Consider the following 14,728-nt stretch of genomic DNA (forward strand, 5'->3'; position numbering starts at 1 on the left):
AGCGAGCGAGCGAGCTGGGGAATAAGGAACTCTTGAGTTCCTTATTATTAAATCTGTGCTGAACCCCACTGGGGATGGTGGACCACGCCAGGGAACTTGGTAAGCTAGAGCAGGTCTGAGTCCCCAGCATCCAGCCATCCACCTGAGACGGTAGGGGGCTCCCTGCTCCCTGCCAGATTCCTAGCCTGGGACATGTGACCACTCTCCACACTCGTAGGTCACATAGCCCAAGACAGAGTTCTCCATGCTAATGAGGTATCTAGTGGCCATGAAGGTTTAGCCAGTAAGCTTCCATTCCTGGACATCCCTCCCTACAAAAGATACTTAATTTTTGGTCCACCCTGAGGAGTTGGCATGCATCCAGTCTCCATGGTGAACAGGCAATAAATGGTATGGATAAACATGGACTGTCTCTTCTCCATAGGGAGCATGGAGGAGGCCTTTGACGACAGAGCTGCGGCCCAAGTCTCCTGTAGATGGCCTCTCTGTGCTTCCAGACAACCGCTGTGTCTTCCCACACCCTGAGTGGTATCTCAGGTCTTACCTAAAGCCCAGCACCTGACAGCTTTAGGTGGCAGGACAGGGAGACACAGTCAAGCGCTCTCTAGTGGTGTGTCCCCCACCCCAGCAGTGGAGTGAAATGCAAACCCGCACCCCACAATTTATAGATGAGAAGTTGAGTCTAGTGGAGTTAGTTGGCTGGCTCCAGGAGTCCATCCAGCATCCCTGTATGGGCTGAGTGCTCCCAACCTCTGGTGTCTGGGAGAAGCAGGTCACTGCCTTGTGTGCTCTGATGGAACCCACAGAACCACCAGATAAAGCCCACTGGCTAGACATGGTGGGCACACTCAGCCTCTTTCAGATGCATTTGTGTGTGTGTGCGCGCACGCATGCAGGTGCACATAAGTGTGGAGGCCCAAGGACAGCCTTGAGTGTCACTTCTCGGGACTTGTGTTGTTTTGAGACAGTGTCTCTCACTGATCTGTGTTTGCCGGCTCAGCTAGATTAACTAGCTAGTAAATACCAGGGGCGCTCCTCTCTCTGCCTCTTCCATACTGGGATTACATGGGCACTTGGGGATTTGAACTCAGGTCCCCATGCTTGCATGGTGAGCACTTCTCTGACTGAGCCATCTACCCAATTCTAACTTCATTTTCTTCCAGAGGAGAAAAGGAAGATGCCGGAAAATGGCCCACAGGGAGTAAAATATCCATTCAACTCAAATAAGTGGTCCCAGTTGGCTTGGGTGGGGAAGGGTCTTTGGCAGGTCTCACATCGGTAAAGTAGCGTCAGTGTTGTGCTTGCTTAGAGCCTGGATCCTGGGTGCTGTCTTAGAGTGATGTCTCAGCATCGTGAGTCCTCTCTTGCCAGGAGTTCCAAACCAATCCATCTCCATAGCATGGCTGTGATACATATTAGAACAAGGAGCTTTGGAGCTAGGCAGAACTGTGTTCAAATCCTGCCTCTAACTCTTCTGTACTGTGGTACCTCATTCGAAAAGCATGACCTCTCTAACATCTGTTTGCTCAACTAGAGACAACAAGTCCCATCTTGAAGATGAAGATGACTTAATCCTTTCATATATGTAATTCTCGACACAAAAGCAGGGGCTGGAAGCCACGCTGATTGCTCTTCCCAGCCCCTCCCCCATCATCTTCTTTCCAGTTTTTGGTATTAGTAAGTTGATGATCTGATGCACTTTCTGACCCCAAGTGAGGCCAAGGAGGAGCGGGAAGAAGCTAGCCTGGTCATTTCTCTAGGGAGAGCATCATTTGTTGGGATGACAGAAGCCTGGCCTTGTCTCACCAGCCCCAGGGAGACAGTGAGCAGAGACCTCTGAACCAATTTATCTTGGAAAATTGTCTTTTTTTCTTCAGGCAGAGGGAGGAAGGAGGAACTTGTAAGAAAGCATCTAGCCAGATGCCCGGGTGAAATCTGCCCCAAATCAGCCATCCTTTTTAATAACGAAGGTTGTCATGAGGCTCAGCTCAATCGGAAATGACAGGCTGTGTAAATATTTGCTCTGTAACTGATTTATGGGGTAGGGAACAACAAAAAATAAGATTAGTCACTAATCATCGGGCTGCAGGAAAATCAGGAAGCTGGATGCCAAGGCCCTAACTCGGGTCGGCACGTACTCTGAGGGTAGTGGGGGAGATGGGGAGGCGGGTGGTTGGGTGCTGTGTAGGAGTATCCATCTTGGGGTACAGAAATTCTGTAGGGGAAGGTTCAGGCAGCACTGTTTGTATCTGAGACCAACCTCTAGCCAGATGCCCAGATCAGAACCCAAGATGAGATGTTTCTTGAATTTGCCAGCTGGCTAACTTCCTGTTGGGATGGGTGCCTTGGAGAAACAGGAGCAAGTGTGTGTGTGGTCATCTCTTAGACCAGTGTGAGGATGACAGGCTGAGGTGGAACCAACATCCAGGTCAGTATACCCAGCTCTTACTGAGTTGCTTTCTGAGAGCATGAACTGTTGGGAGGGCCAATAATAGGCGTTACCATTCCTTCTGCAAGTGAATTATGTCCATAGTGCACGGGCCTGGGCTCTGGCATTCCTGGGTATGGTGGCCCACACACCCTTGTTCTGAACTTCCTGCAGGTTCAACTCCACACACTGCCACTCAGAGCCAACACCTCCTGTCAAAGCTCTACCCTCGGGGTGGGTACTGGCTTTCAACTCTCTGTAGCATCTAGGTATATGCACACACATGTATATACGCACATACAGCCAAACACACATACCTATATATCCATATGCACAGCCTGCACAAATGAGACACACAGAAAAAAACACCTTTACCAGTCTTATCTTGTACCTAGGCATTATGCTAGCTCTGAGGTCCATAAAGAACTGGTCAGACATGACCCTTGACCTCCTTCCAAGCAGGAAGGAGACCTCAGCATCCATGAGCTGATTAGAAAAGCAGCTGTGTGTACCCAAACCTGGGTCCAAGTTGTAGAAAGCCATGGCTGCTAGTGATGGGGCTCAGCTGTCCCAGTAGGAGGAGAGGAAGACCCCAGATGGGATCTGGGTATCAGAGAGATGCACTGCCTAGCAAGCTGGGTAGGGGAAGTGAGATTCGGGCATGGCTTTGAGTGGCTCCTTGGATTTTCCTATTTACAGAAAAGTGGGTGAGGACCCAATGAACCCCAGTGTGGGGCCAGGGGCATTCTTGTCTACTGGGGTACCTTGTCTATTTTTGCAAAGATTCTCTTTGAGGTGTGTCCCTGATAACCCAGGAGTATGAGTTCTCTTGCTGATGGCCTGCCATGAATGCAGTTGATTATGACAGTTATTCTGAAAGCTTCTAGGTAGACAGTTTCCAGTCCTTGTAGAAGCTGTTTGGGAACTTTTACTCGACCCCGCCCTCTTCCATTTTTCTTTTGTGCTTTCCTTCCAACTGAGGGCCATAAGTAAAGGGAATATAGGGGTGATATTTAGAAAACAGCGCCCAGTCCAGCTTGTTCCCGGGCAGCCACCATGTTCCCACTGCTCCTTAGCTCTGACTGGGGCTATATAGCTAGCTAGATGTGCAAGCCCTGGCACCCACAAGACGCCAGCGTGGGAGATGGCTCTGCCAGTCCACCATGTTGCATCCACAAAGCTCAGGTGAACCCCAGACAATACCTGCCATCTTCACAGTACCCAGTAGAAATAAGACTCTTAAAGCTTAATGATCATCTAAAGGATTTATATATTTAGAAATGCTCAATCAACAAGATGCCCACACAATTAGAGTTGTTACCCAATATCTAACCTTTTGATAGAAGTTGCTACCCAGGACAGCTTTTGACCCGTCCATGGTTCTCCATGGCTGATAGCCTCCTTCTTCTCCTTCCCTTCCTCTCTTCTCCCAGCTCCACCTCCTCTTCTACTGCCTAATCACTGAGCTCCGCTGGGAATACAATGTAGCAGAATGAGTATCCTGCTACAAGGGAAGAAATCGTTGATAGTCTCCTTCTTCTCCTCCCCTTCCTCTCTTCTCCCAGCTCCACCTCCTCTTCTACTGCCTAATCACTGAGCTCCACTGGGAATACAATGTAGCAGAATAAGTGTCCTGCTGCAAGGAAAGAAATCGCAGTTTAATTTACCCCTTTCCTCAAACCTGGGCTTTGGCCTATCACATAAGTTTCAAGTGTGAATGTTCACAATATATACATTATATATGTCATTCATATATTATATATGTTTTCATTTCTAGGAACTTTTTTTGAGACAGGTCTCACGTAGCCCCAGGCTGGCCTTCAACTAACTCCCCCTGTTGCCAAAGATGACCTTGAACTCTCCATATCCTGCCTCCACCTCCACAGTCTGGGGATTACAAACGTGCACCACCACATCTGGTTTGTGTGGTGCTGGGGACCCAACTCAGGGCTTGGTATCTGATAGACAAGTGTTTTACCAGCTGAGCCACATCCCCGAGTATTCTCTAGGAATTTTATAGAGAACCATGTTTCTTAGTGTGTCAAATCAGATCTTCAACACCAGTTACTAGTGAACTTGGAGAATCTAATTGGGAAACAGAGCTACGTCCCAAATTTGATCTTGAACTTGGAACGTCTTAAAGAAAAAACATTGAGTCGCGGTGGACCATTTCTGCTGTTAAGGACATTGCTTTCTTTCTTTGAATAAAATAGAGAGAAAGCATTACATATGCCACTTACAATATGCCTTATTATTTAAAAACAGTACTCAGGTTACTAAATTGAAACATTGGAGAGGAGTCTAAAAGTAAAGAGGTGTCTGTCTCCGAAATCTGCACCCCCACTCACAGCCTGCCAACTGCCTCCTCGTGTGGATCCTTCTAGAAAATGTAGATACAGATGTCCCTGCCTTGGTAAGGCACTGCTCATGATTTTCCTAGTTTACAATGGCGTGAAAGCAATTTGCCTTCAGCAGTAGCTGAGCTTGTGAGCTGGCTTCTCATCTGTCCGTGGGCTGGCAGGATTCAGTGCGATCTCCCTATGACGGGCAGTGGCAGTGAGCCGTGGTTCCTGTCTGTCACACGTTCTTGAAGGGGGGATGGTTGCTTTTCTGTGCTGGGCTGGGTAGCTGAGTTTTGAGGCTTGGTCTGGTGGGCATATCCAGTGCATTTTTTTTAAGCCGGTGATGGTTTCACTGGACAATGGGCTGACTGGGATGGACCCATACTCTTAAGTGGAGAAGCACTGTGTTCTTGTGTGCGTGCCTTACTTATTTATAGGACACACCAGCTGAGGAAGCAGGCGGGGTCTTCCTATATCTCTTCTTCCTGTTAAATCAGCCAGCATGCTCTAGAGATCTGTTTCTCCGTGGGCTACCCTCCACTCCCACAGCCCCATCCTAGCCTAAGCCATCATTGTCTTGCCTGGGTGTCCCACACACATAGTCTTTTCCCTAATAACATTTTTTTTTCCTGGTGAAGGATATGGAACTCAGGTTTTGTGCATGCCTGGCAATGATCTGCCACCAAGCTACACGCCTAAACCCCTTACTGGGGGATTCTAGGCAAATGCTCTAGCTGGGCCACACCCACCTACCTTAATTAATTAATTAATTAATTCCTGTTTAATTAAAAATTAAGATTAAAATGTTGTGGGTGCTTGAGTGCATTTGTGTGCCTGTGCGTGTGTGTGTCTGTGCGTGTGTGTGTGTATGGGGTCATACACATGCCATAGTGTACGTGTGCATCGAGGTCAGAGAAAGAACATTTGAGAGCTGGTTTTCTCCTTCCACCATGGATTCCAGGGATCAAATCCAAGCCACCAGGCTTGCACTGGACGCACCTTTCCTCGCTGAGCCATCTCTCCCACCCCATTCCATTCTTGTCCCATCAGACTCCACTTTACACTTCAAGCGGAGAGATCCTTTAAAAACACAGTCTGATGACATCCCCCTCCAGCTTCCCCAGGCCACTGGAATTGAACTCAATCAGTCTTCCGAAAGTGGTAGAGCAGATCTGCAGAGGCCTAGTCTGCTGTCCCGGCCCCCTGTTCTGAGTTCCTTGCCCTGGCTGCACTTCTTTGCCATGCCCTCCTGACAGCAACTCTGCCTCCCTTCCAACTCCAGACCTTCCCAAGCCTCATTTCTGCCTGACATTCAGGGCTCTACAGAATGCCACGTCTGTCCTCTCCCAGGTTGCCACCATGTTTCTGGATCTTACGGCCCCAGACCTGTTTGCTGGGTTACTTGGGAATGAGTACACATCTTTGAAAGGTGCATTGACACAGGGTCTGTACCATACACATTGCCTTTACTTCTCCGTCCTTCCGCTCCGTAATAAAAGTTGGTGCTCCCTCCACCCTGACTCTTTCTAGCCTGCAGCTCCTCCATCTGATGGAGCGGGGGTAATTTAATTGACCACTCCACTCTGAGGCGCAGTGAAGATGCTTCCAGTCTCCGGCTAGGCAAAGTTAATTTTGCTTCGACAGGGAGATAGAAATCTGACAAGAGAAAGAGGAGGAGTGGGGGAGGGGAGTAGGGGGAGAGAGAAGAGAGAGGAAGGGGGAGGGAGACAGAAGAGGAAGGGAAATGTTGGAGCTGCTGGTCTAGCAGTGATCACTGTGGGGGTTCACTCCTCCATTGTGGGAATTGGAGTGGCGAGGAGTCACCAACGTTTCACCTTCTACAGCAGTGGCCGCTACCACATGTGACTTCTAAAAAAAAGTCTGAATGATATTAATCAGTAAGTGTTATAATTGCATGCACGTGTACACACCCATGTACCCCAGTGTGTGTGTGTGTGTAAGTCAGAGGACAAATAGTGGGGAAAAGTCCTCTCCTTCTACCATGTAGGTCCCAGCCATAGAACTCAGGCCTTCAGACTTGGTGGTGGTAGGTGCCTTTATCTGCTGAGCCATCTGGTCGACCCATCTATGGCTCTGGCGCTCTCTAAAGGGTGCCTGTAGTAATCAGTGAACAGGATTTCCCATTTTATCTTAAGATTTGAGATTAGTTGATGTTTTAGCAGCTTTGAGGAGCAGCATAGATTTAGGCAAATGAATGACTCCATTTTCAGGAAGGATCTTCTCCTTGTAGCTGGGTGGTGGAGTGGGAGAAGAGAGGAAGAGCACACCAATGATGGCCCTTGTTGCTGCTTATTGGTCCTTGTTGTACACTTCTGAGACAAGATTTTATGTGTAGTTCAGGCTGGCCTGGAATTCCCCTGCCTCAGCATTTCTGTTCAGCCCCTGCTTCCTTCCTCTGTTTGGACATCCGACATTCTCTCTATGTGGGTTGTCTGGGCACTAGCTGCTTCAGACCACCTACTCTTTAAGCCTCGTGGTTCTGCTTTGTCATGGAGGAACCAACCATGTCTCTTATTAGACCTGCCAATTAAATCACAGGCTATTCCCTAGCCTGAGCCTCTCTCTGAACAGTCAAGGTTATGGAAAAGAGGGAGCCATGGGAATCACACCCAGAGAGTCTTAGAGGCCTAGCTTAGTATTTGAGCATGTCTGAGCTCCGAGCATGAAGTCCCCTGAGTGGTACTGGACTGGGATTAGGTGTCATAGCATTGTGTGGCCGGAGCTCTGGGTGAGGACTCTGATGCATCTTGTAACTTGACAAGTTCATCTAGACCCTGAGGCTGAGGCTGTTAGACTTTCTTGTGTACTTCCCATCAAAAGTGATGATGAGTGATGACACATGCCTTTAACACCAGCACTTGGGAGACAGAGGCAGGAAGATCTCTGTGAGTTCAAGGCCAGCCTAGGTTACAGATCTAGTTCTAGGGCTATGCAGAGAGACCCTATTTCTAAACAAAACAAAACAAAACAAACCCAAAAGCATGGTATTTTTTTTCCCAGCATGCTTCTAGACCGTGACGACGGCAGTGGATGAGACAGGGATGGAAAAGCCCACTGAGATGGATCAGAGATTCGGGAGTCAAGGACTTCATCATTTGGGGAGGGATAATTTTTTCCAAGCCTTGGAGGAGACTTTGTGTGAGAAAGGGTTGCACCTCAATTATCTCATTTGAGGACAGTTCCTACTCTCGTCACACAGAGATGGTCATTCTTTGCCCTGTCACCATGGTCCACAAACTTTTCTGTATGTCCTGAGTCAGAGGTTGAGAGCAAAAATCTTCTTCGTGGATGCGTGTCTATCCTCACTCAGTTTTGAGTGCTGACCTGGCTTCCCACAAAGGACTTTGCCCCTATCCAGAAGCAAAAGCTCTTCCTGACAAAGGACAGAGGCAAGAGGAACCTCAGTAGGTCTCTGATGGACGTGGCAGCCAACTGGAATATTCTCATCCAGTTCATTGGCTCCTTAGGGCAACCCTGATACAAGTTATTTGTACCCGAAAAGACCTGGGGACTCAGAGAGATTAAGCCACTTGATAAAGTTCACACAGCTAGTGAAGGGGTAAATACACAGTACAGACAGTATTAGAATGGTTTCTCGAATTTGCTAAATTACTGCGAGGCCATATTGCTCATTTCAACCTTTTAAAGGCCACGCTCTGGGGTGGCTTAGAACACTCATGAGGCTTAGCAATTGCCATCTCTGCCCACTTCCGGGGCCCTTCGTGGCCCCAAAGCAAACAGCAGAACAGCACTTCCACGTGTCCTTGGCCCCACTCCCCCCTCCTGTCCTCCAGCCCTGGCAACTGCCAGCCTGCTGCCCATCTCTGAGGACTTACCCATTCTGGTTGTTTATATTAACCGGAATGTGTGGTCCTTTGCGTCTAGCTTTCTTCCTGAGGCGGGGCAGCTCTGAGGTCCCCTTGTGTTAAGGCTGTGAGTGGGAACATCACAAGACTGAAGCATGTTTGATCGCCCAGACAGATTCCATTTGTCTTCCTTAATCCAGTGATGCGCAGTTGGGCTTTTTTTTTTCTTGCCCTTTGGTGGTTGTCATTTACTGTCAGTGTTCCTGAATGCTTCTTGTCTGAAGACTTATTTCCAGTTCTTTTGGGTTCATGTCTATGTGGTAGAACTGTTGGATTGCACAGAACTCCTGTTTTACATAGTCATCCATGGGCAGTGTTTTCTGTAGGGGGCACGCCCTTCATGGTCTCACCAGTGATGTCTGTGGCTCCCAGGTTGCCTCCTCCGCATAAGTCAGGTCTTGTGTTTGAGCCTGGCCATCCCAGGGAGACTGAGGTTATAGCTTGTTATCATTTGATTCATGTCCCCCCCACCACCCTATTAACTCTCTTCAGCATCTCCATGGTGCTTGATGAGTCTTTAAATATCTTCTGGAAAGAAAATACCTCTTCCAGGCCCCTCACTCACACCTAACCTAGTTTTCTCTTTTTAACTATTGTCTGAAAGCCATACCTTTCTGGTAGAAATGAAAACTTGTTGACTGTGAAGCCTCAGGTCAGTCTGGCCCTGGAAACGCCATCAGCCACTGCATCGGGGAACATTGGTTTGCTGTCTGCCACAGAATGTGCCGGGTGCACCTGGGTCGGACAGCCTGTGCGGTGAGACCTTTCCTTCTGGGGTCAGGGACTCACCTTGTCTCACTACTTTTACCAGAGTTGGCTGTTTGTGGTGAAGTCTGGGAAGATCATGGCCAGGCTGTTCTCTTTCTTCATACATCACGGAGTCCAAATATCTATGATGTCACAGTCTGTCTTCTCTGAGCATCCTCCTAGTGAGGGAGCAGGTGCCAAAGTTTAGGGATAACTTCACATCCGGTTCACATGGTTGCTTGGATAGGGACGTGACTCAGGATGTCTTCCCCACTGCTCTGACAAGATGTCAGTCTCCCGCTTCCTTCTCTCCCATACTTTATATCCATCTTATATCCTGCAATCTTCTTCTTTCATCCCATCTCTCTATTTACCCATCCATCCATCTACACATCTGTCTATCCATCCATCCATCTATCCATCCATCATCCATCCATCCATCATCCATCCATCATCCATCCATCATCCATCCTCCATCCATCCATCCATCATCTATCCATCCATCCATCATCCATCCATCCATCCATCATCCATCCATCATCTATCCATCCATCCATCCGTCATCCATCCATCCATCCATCATCCATCATCATCCATCCATCATCCATCCATCCAACCATCATCCATCCATCCATCCATCTATCCACCCACCCATCTGTCCATCCATCCATCCATCCATCATCCATCCATCCATCCATCATCCATCCATCCATCATCCATCCATCATCTGTCCATCCATCCATCCATCCATCCATCCATCCATCCATCCATCTGTCCATCCAACCAACTGCCCTTCACCTACTCAACTATCCCTCCCTCTTTCCATTATTCCTCCATCTCATCTCTTTTCTTCTTTCTTCCTTTTCTTATCTTCCCTCTCATTTTCTTCTTTTATCCCTCCCTCTCTCCCCCTCTGTCTTCTTCTCATTCATTGCATCTCCCTTTCTTTTCCTTCTTCCCTCCCCCTCCCTCTCTCCTTTCTTCCATCTGTCTGTCTGACAGTCATCTGCACACATCCTGCTCTCATGATTGGATTGATAACCACACTACTTCCGGCATCTCTGACCTGCTGGTTGGAGCAAGACAAGGACACCAGTCTTGCTTGGATTGGCGAGACCTCAGTGCTTCGAGCTCCTGTGTTCAGGGATGGAGAGATGCTCACAGCATTATGCACAGGGTTTGCCCATGTCGTCTTCCCTTACCAAGGCTGATAGACAGTAGAGTGTTTTCTGAGCATTTCACATAAAGTCCAGCCTGATTTCAACGCTCAGCATCTTCCTTCGCTTTCTGATGGCTCTATGGCCATTGGACATAGCCAGAGTACAGCCATGCTCATGACAGGAAACAGCACACAGGATTGTCTGGGCCAAACATGCTACCTCATAGATCCTCATAGTCACACATGGCCTTTGTTCCATTGTCCAGGTGGGAAACTGAAGCACCAAGAGGACATTTCATTCCCAATGATGACCTGGTGTTGATGCATACGCCTTCTTAAATCCCCACTGCTAGACACCTGTGGGCAGTGTTAATACTGGTTCCTGCTTCCTTGTTTTTCAGCCCTAGGCAGGGATGTTACTGGATATAAGTTTCTGTAAGGGCGAGTGCCTAGAGCCCTTTAGGACTGGCGGTTTGCAAGTAGGCTTTGTAGTAGCCACCAGAGGGCGCTCAGATCCGTGCTGGGCTAATGGGTGTGTGGGGTGATGGATGGGAAGGCATTGAAAGACCGGCTCCTTGAGGAAGGGAGACACTTCTTAACCAGCATATGAGGTGTTTTGTGCCATGGGTACCAGGCCAGGGGCTGAGAGATATGGTCATACCATCTATATGGTTTCTGTCCTTGGGGAGCCAGCAGTCAGGAGTGGGAGGCAGAGATTCTAGAACATAGTGTGATATCCCTGGCTACAGCCTTGTTCAGAACACTTGCTTAAGCAGTACCTACTGTGTGCCAGCAGCTCACTTAAGCAGCACCTACTGTGTGCCGGGCAGCTCACATAAGCAGCACCTACTGTGTGCCAGGCAGCTCACTTAAGCAGCACCTACTGTGTGCTGGGCAGTCCACACAAGCAGCTCTTACTGTGTGCCAGGTGCCAAGCCAGTTGCCGAGGATGGAACAATGAGAAATCCAGGGTCACTGCACTCAAGACCGACATTCTGCTGGGGAGATTACAAATGTGGGAAAAACTGGAAGACATGACCACACAGATATGAAATAACAAGAAAAAGAAGAAGCTGCTAGAATAGGCCGGTGGGGGTGGGGATCTGGAAGGGGACACACCAGAACTGAGTTATCAAGACAGAGATCAAAGAGGGTAAGCAGAGGCGGGAACTCTGGGCTGTGGAGACTGAAGGGTCAAAAGTAAGAAGGATACTGGGCCAGGGTATATGGGGGGATGGCTATTGGGAGCCATGGTTGGGAGCTGGGGATTAGGATGGAGAGAGTGAGGTTGTCGGAGAGTTAGGAGAAGATGGTACACATGTGTTCACTTTTGAACTGGACCGTGGAGTATGTGTAGGAGTTCGTCAAGCAGGGAAGGCAGCAAACTGATAGGAAGTGCAGTCCCTGGGGTGACTGGCCACTGGGTGGTGGCTCTGTAAGATTTAGGGTGGCACAGACAGTCTGGACAAACTTGCGATGAAGCTTTGTGAGCCGCTTCTGCTAGGTTCTCCCTCATCATATTTGCTCCAGTGTCTCCCCAGCCCCCACCCCCTCTAGTGTCCCCCTTACACAGAGGACAGTGGCAGGATGTCCTGCCTAAAGTGACTTCAATGGTTAAACGAGGGGAACCCCTGAAGTCCTTGATTTTTGTCTCTGGGGTGCAGCTTGTGCTTAATTCTGAGTAGCGGTGACAGGTCCTGTGGCCACTGATGCTGTAATATTCCCAGCCTTCTGATTGGTAAAGGACAGGTTTTTAGACACCAGTGTTCTGTGAGATGCCCTCATTTAGCTCCCGTGGAAGCTCAGTCAGCACGGGGCCGGAACCCTCGGCCTTTAGTGCTTCTGTCTCATCTTTGTCCCAGTGTGAGGAATCTCACTGGAAATTGAATAAGTTTACCTCCCAGTGATCTGTTTACAAGGAAAAGAGAATAAAAAAAAATCATCCTGAAGACCTGGTTTTCTCTTTTCTGTTGCATATTCAGGACAGAGCTTTGCTAGGTAGTTTAGGCTTCTAGGTCAGTATCCTCCTGCCTCAGCCTCTAGAGTGCTGGAATTATTGGAGTACACCACCACACTACCAAGTCCTGGAGTTTATATCAAGATTCAATCACCCTCACTTAACATTGTTTTTACATTAAATATACACATTTTATCATTTACCTTTGTTGTTTCTGGTTTTTATTGCTGTGATAAAACACCAGGACCAAAAGCAATCTGGGAAGGAAAGGGTTTACTTGAGCTTACACTTATACACCACAGTCCATGATGGAGGGAAGTCAGGACAGGAACTCAAGCAGGGCAGGAACCTGGAAGCAGGAGCTGATGCAGAGGCCATGGAGGGATGCTGCTTACCGGCTTGCTCCCATGGCTTGCTCAGCCTGCTTTCTTAGAGAACCCAGGACCACCAGCCCAATGATGGCTCTACCCACACGGGAGGCTGGGCTTCCCCCTATCAGTTACCAATCAAGAGAATGTACCACAAGCTTGCCCACAGGCTAATCCTGTGGGGACATTTTCTCAGTTGAGGTTCCCTCTTTCCAAGTGACTGCAGCTGCCGTCAAGTTGACATAAAACCATCCATCACGACGGTGCCTATACAATATCACTCAAAAGATGGTTAATGTTAGTCACAAGTCAACATCACGTGATCATGTGGTGGGAAGACTGCTTGCTGGCAGGAACGTTCTAGAGGACTAAGGAATGTCCAGTTACGTTCCAGTAGGTTTGGTCCCTTCTAGTATAAGTTATGCTTGTGTTTGACGGCTCACCGCTGTTGCCAGGTGGGTGCCATTTATACTGATCGCGTAGACGGGACAGACAGATCCATTTTCTTGTTTTCTCATTCTGCAGAGTCAAGAAGAAGAGCAAACCCTTGAACCTCAAGATCCACAGTGGTGTGGGCAGCTGCGAGAACATCCCTGCCCAGCAGCGTTCTCCGCTCCTGTCCGAACGCTCCCTGAGGTCCTTCTTTGTGGGCCACGGGCCCTTCCTGCCCTCCACCCCACCTGTCCACACTGAAGCCAATTTCTCTGCAAGTAAGTCCCTGCTAGCCCCCTGGTGGCACTGACTGGGGTCACCAGACCCTTTGTATACCCTCACTGTGCAGCCCCACGCCTCCCCTCCAGGTGCATGGTGTTTGTGCTATCCTGCTTCTGAATCTCACAGGTCAAGGAACACCCATTGCCTGCCACCTCTCTCCCACCTGCTCAGCTCCTGGGTCTTTAGATGGTTATGAAGGGGTCATGATTGGCATTTGCAGATGACCGGCTGTCATACAGCCTTCATATCTGTTCTTTGGATCGAGGGTGTGAAGGAAATGACAGCTGAGAGTCTAGTTGGGGACATCAGGGGCAACACCCATCTTTTCTCTCTTTGCTCTCTACCACCTCTCAAGTGCTTGCCTTGGGGTTTCTCTGTCCCTGTGGGATCTGGGATGATACCATGCACATTTTATTGACTGGGGTTAACATATAACATACAATGTATAACTTTTGCATCTTTGCCATGCATAGAGGTTCAAACTAGGTTAAGTCTGGCCTAGGATTTATAGTCCATGTCCACTGATTGCTGCCAGAGACATGGTGTGTGAGGCTCAAGTAGAGACAAGAATCTGTGGTGGCCGAGGGCTGAGTTTCTAGAAAGCTCTGTTCTTACCCAGAGGCGCGATCTGCTACACAGGTGCAGGTGTGGACAGGTGGGAACCCTGAAGCGAGCCCAGCTGTTCCTGTGCTAGGAGACCATGTTGACTGATGGGACAGTCAGGGGATGTGGGATGCTGGCTTTCACAAACACTGTCCCTTGTTCCTTAGCATTGCTGTAGGCTGTTTGTGCCATCCTGTTGATCTGGTGGGTCGTAAGAGGAGTTCTGTGAACACCAAGCCAGTCGCTGCCTCTGGTATACTGCGGATAGACCATTTCCACAGTGCAAATGGGGACACTAGAGAACTCCCTCAGAGTCACACAGATACCTAGTAGTTGAGCCAGAATTTTGAATCTGGTTCCTCTTTTCTTCTTTCCCTTCCTTCCCCTTCATCCTCATTTTCCCCCCCTCTACTTCTCCCACAGAGTTCTCTCTCTCCCTCTCTCTCTCTCTCTCTCTCTCTCTCTCTCTCTCTCTCTGTGTGTGTGTGTGTGTGTGTGTGTGTGTGTGTGTGTGTGTGTGTGT

The 14,728-nt window shown here is 48.8% G+C and overlaps 1 protein-coding gene across 1 annotated transcript in view; it reads left to right on the forward strand.

Moving 5' to 3' along the window:
- Ksr2 (kinase suppressor of ras 2) overlaps window positions 1-14,728 on the forward strand; it is a 352,941-nt gene that overhangs the window by 193,361 nt on the left and 144,852 nt on the right. Inside the window, exon 5 of the mRNA XM_028765415.1 lies at window positions 13,414-13,598. Coding sequence (XP_028621248.1) covers window positions 13,414-13,598 — 185 coding nt within the window. The remainder of the gene's footprint in view (window positions 1-13,413; window positions 13,599-14,728) is intronic.

This window comes from Grammomys surdaster, unplaced genomic scaffold (assembly GCF_004785775.1).
Source record: "Grammomys surdaster isolate TR1022 unplaced genomic scaffold, NIH_TR_1.0 164, whole genome shotgun sequence".
Taxonomy (NCBI): Eukaryota; Metazoa; Chordata; class Mammalia; order Rodentia; family Muridae; genus Grammomys; species Grammomys surdaster.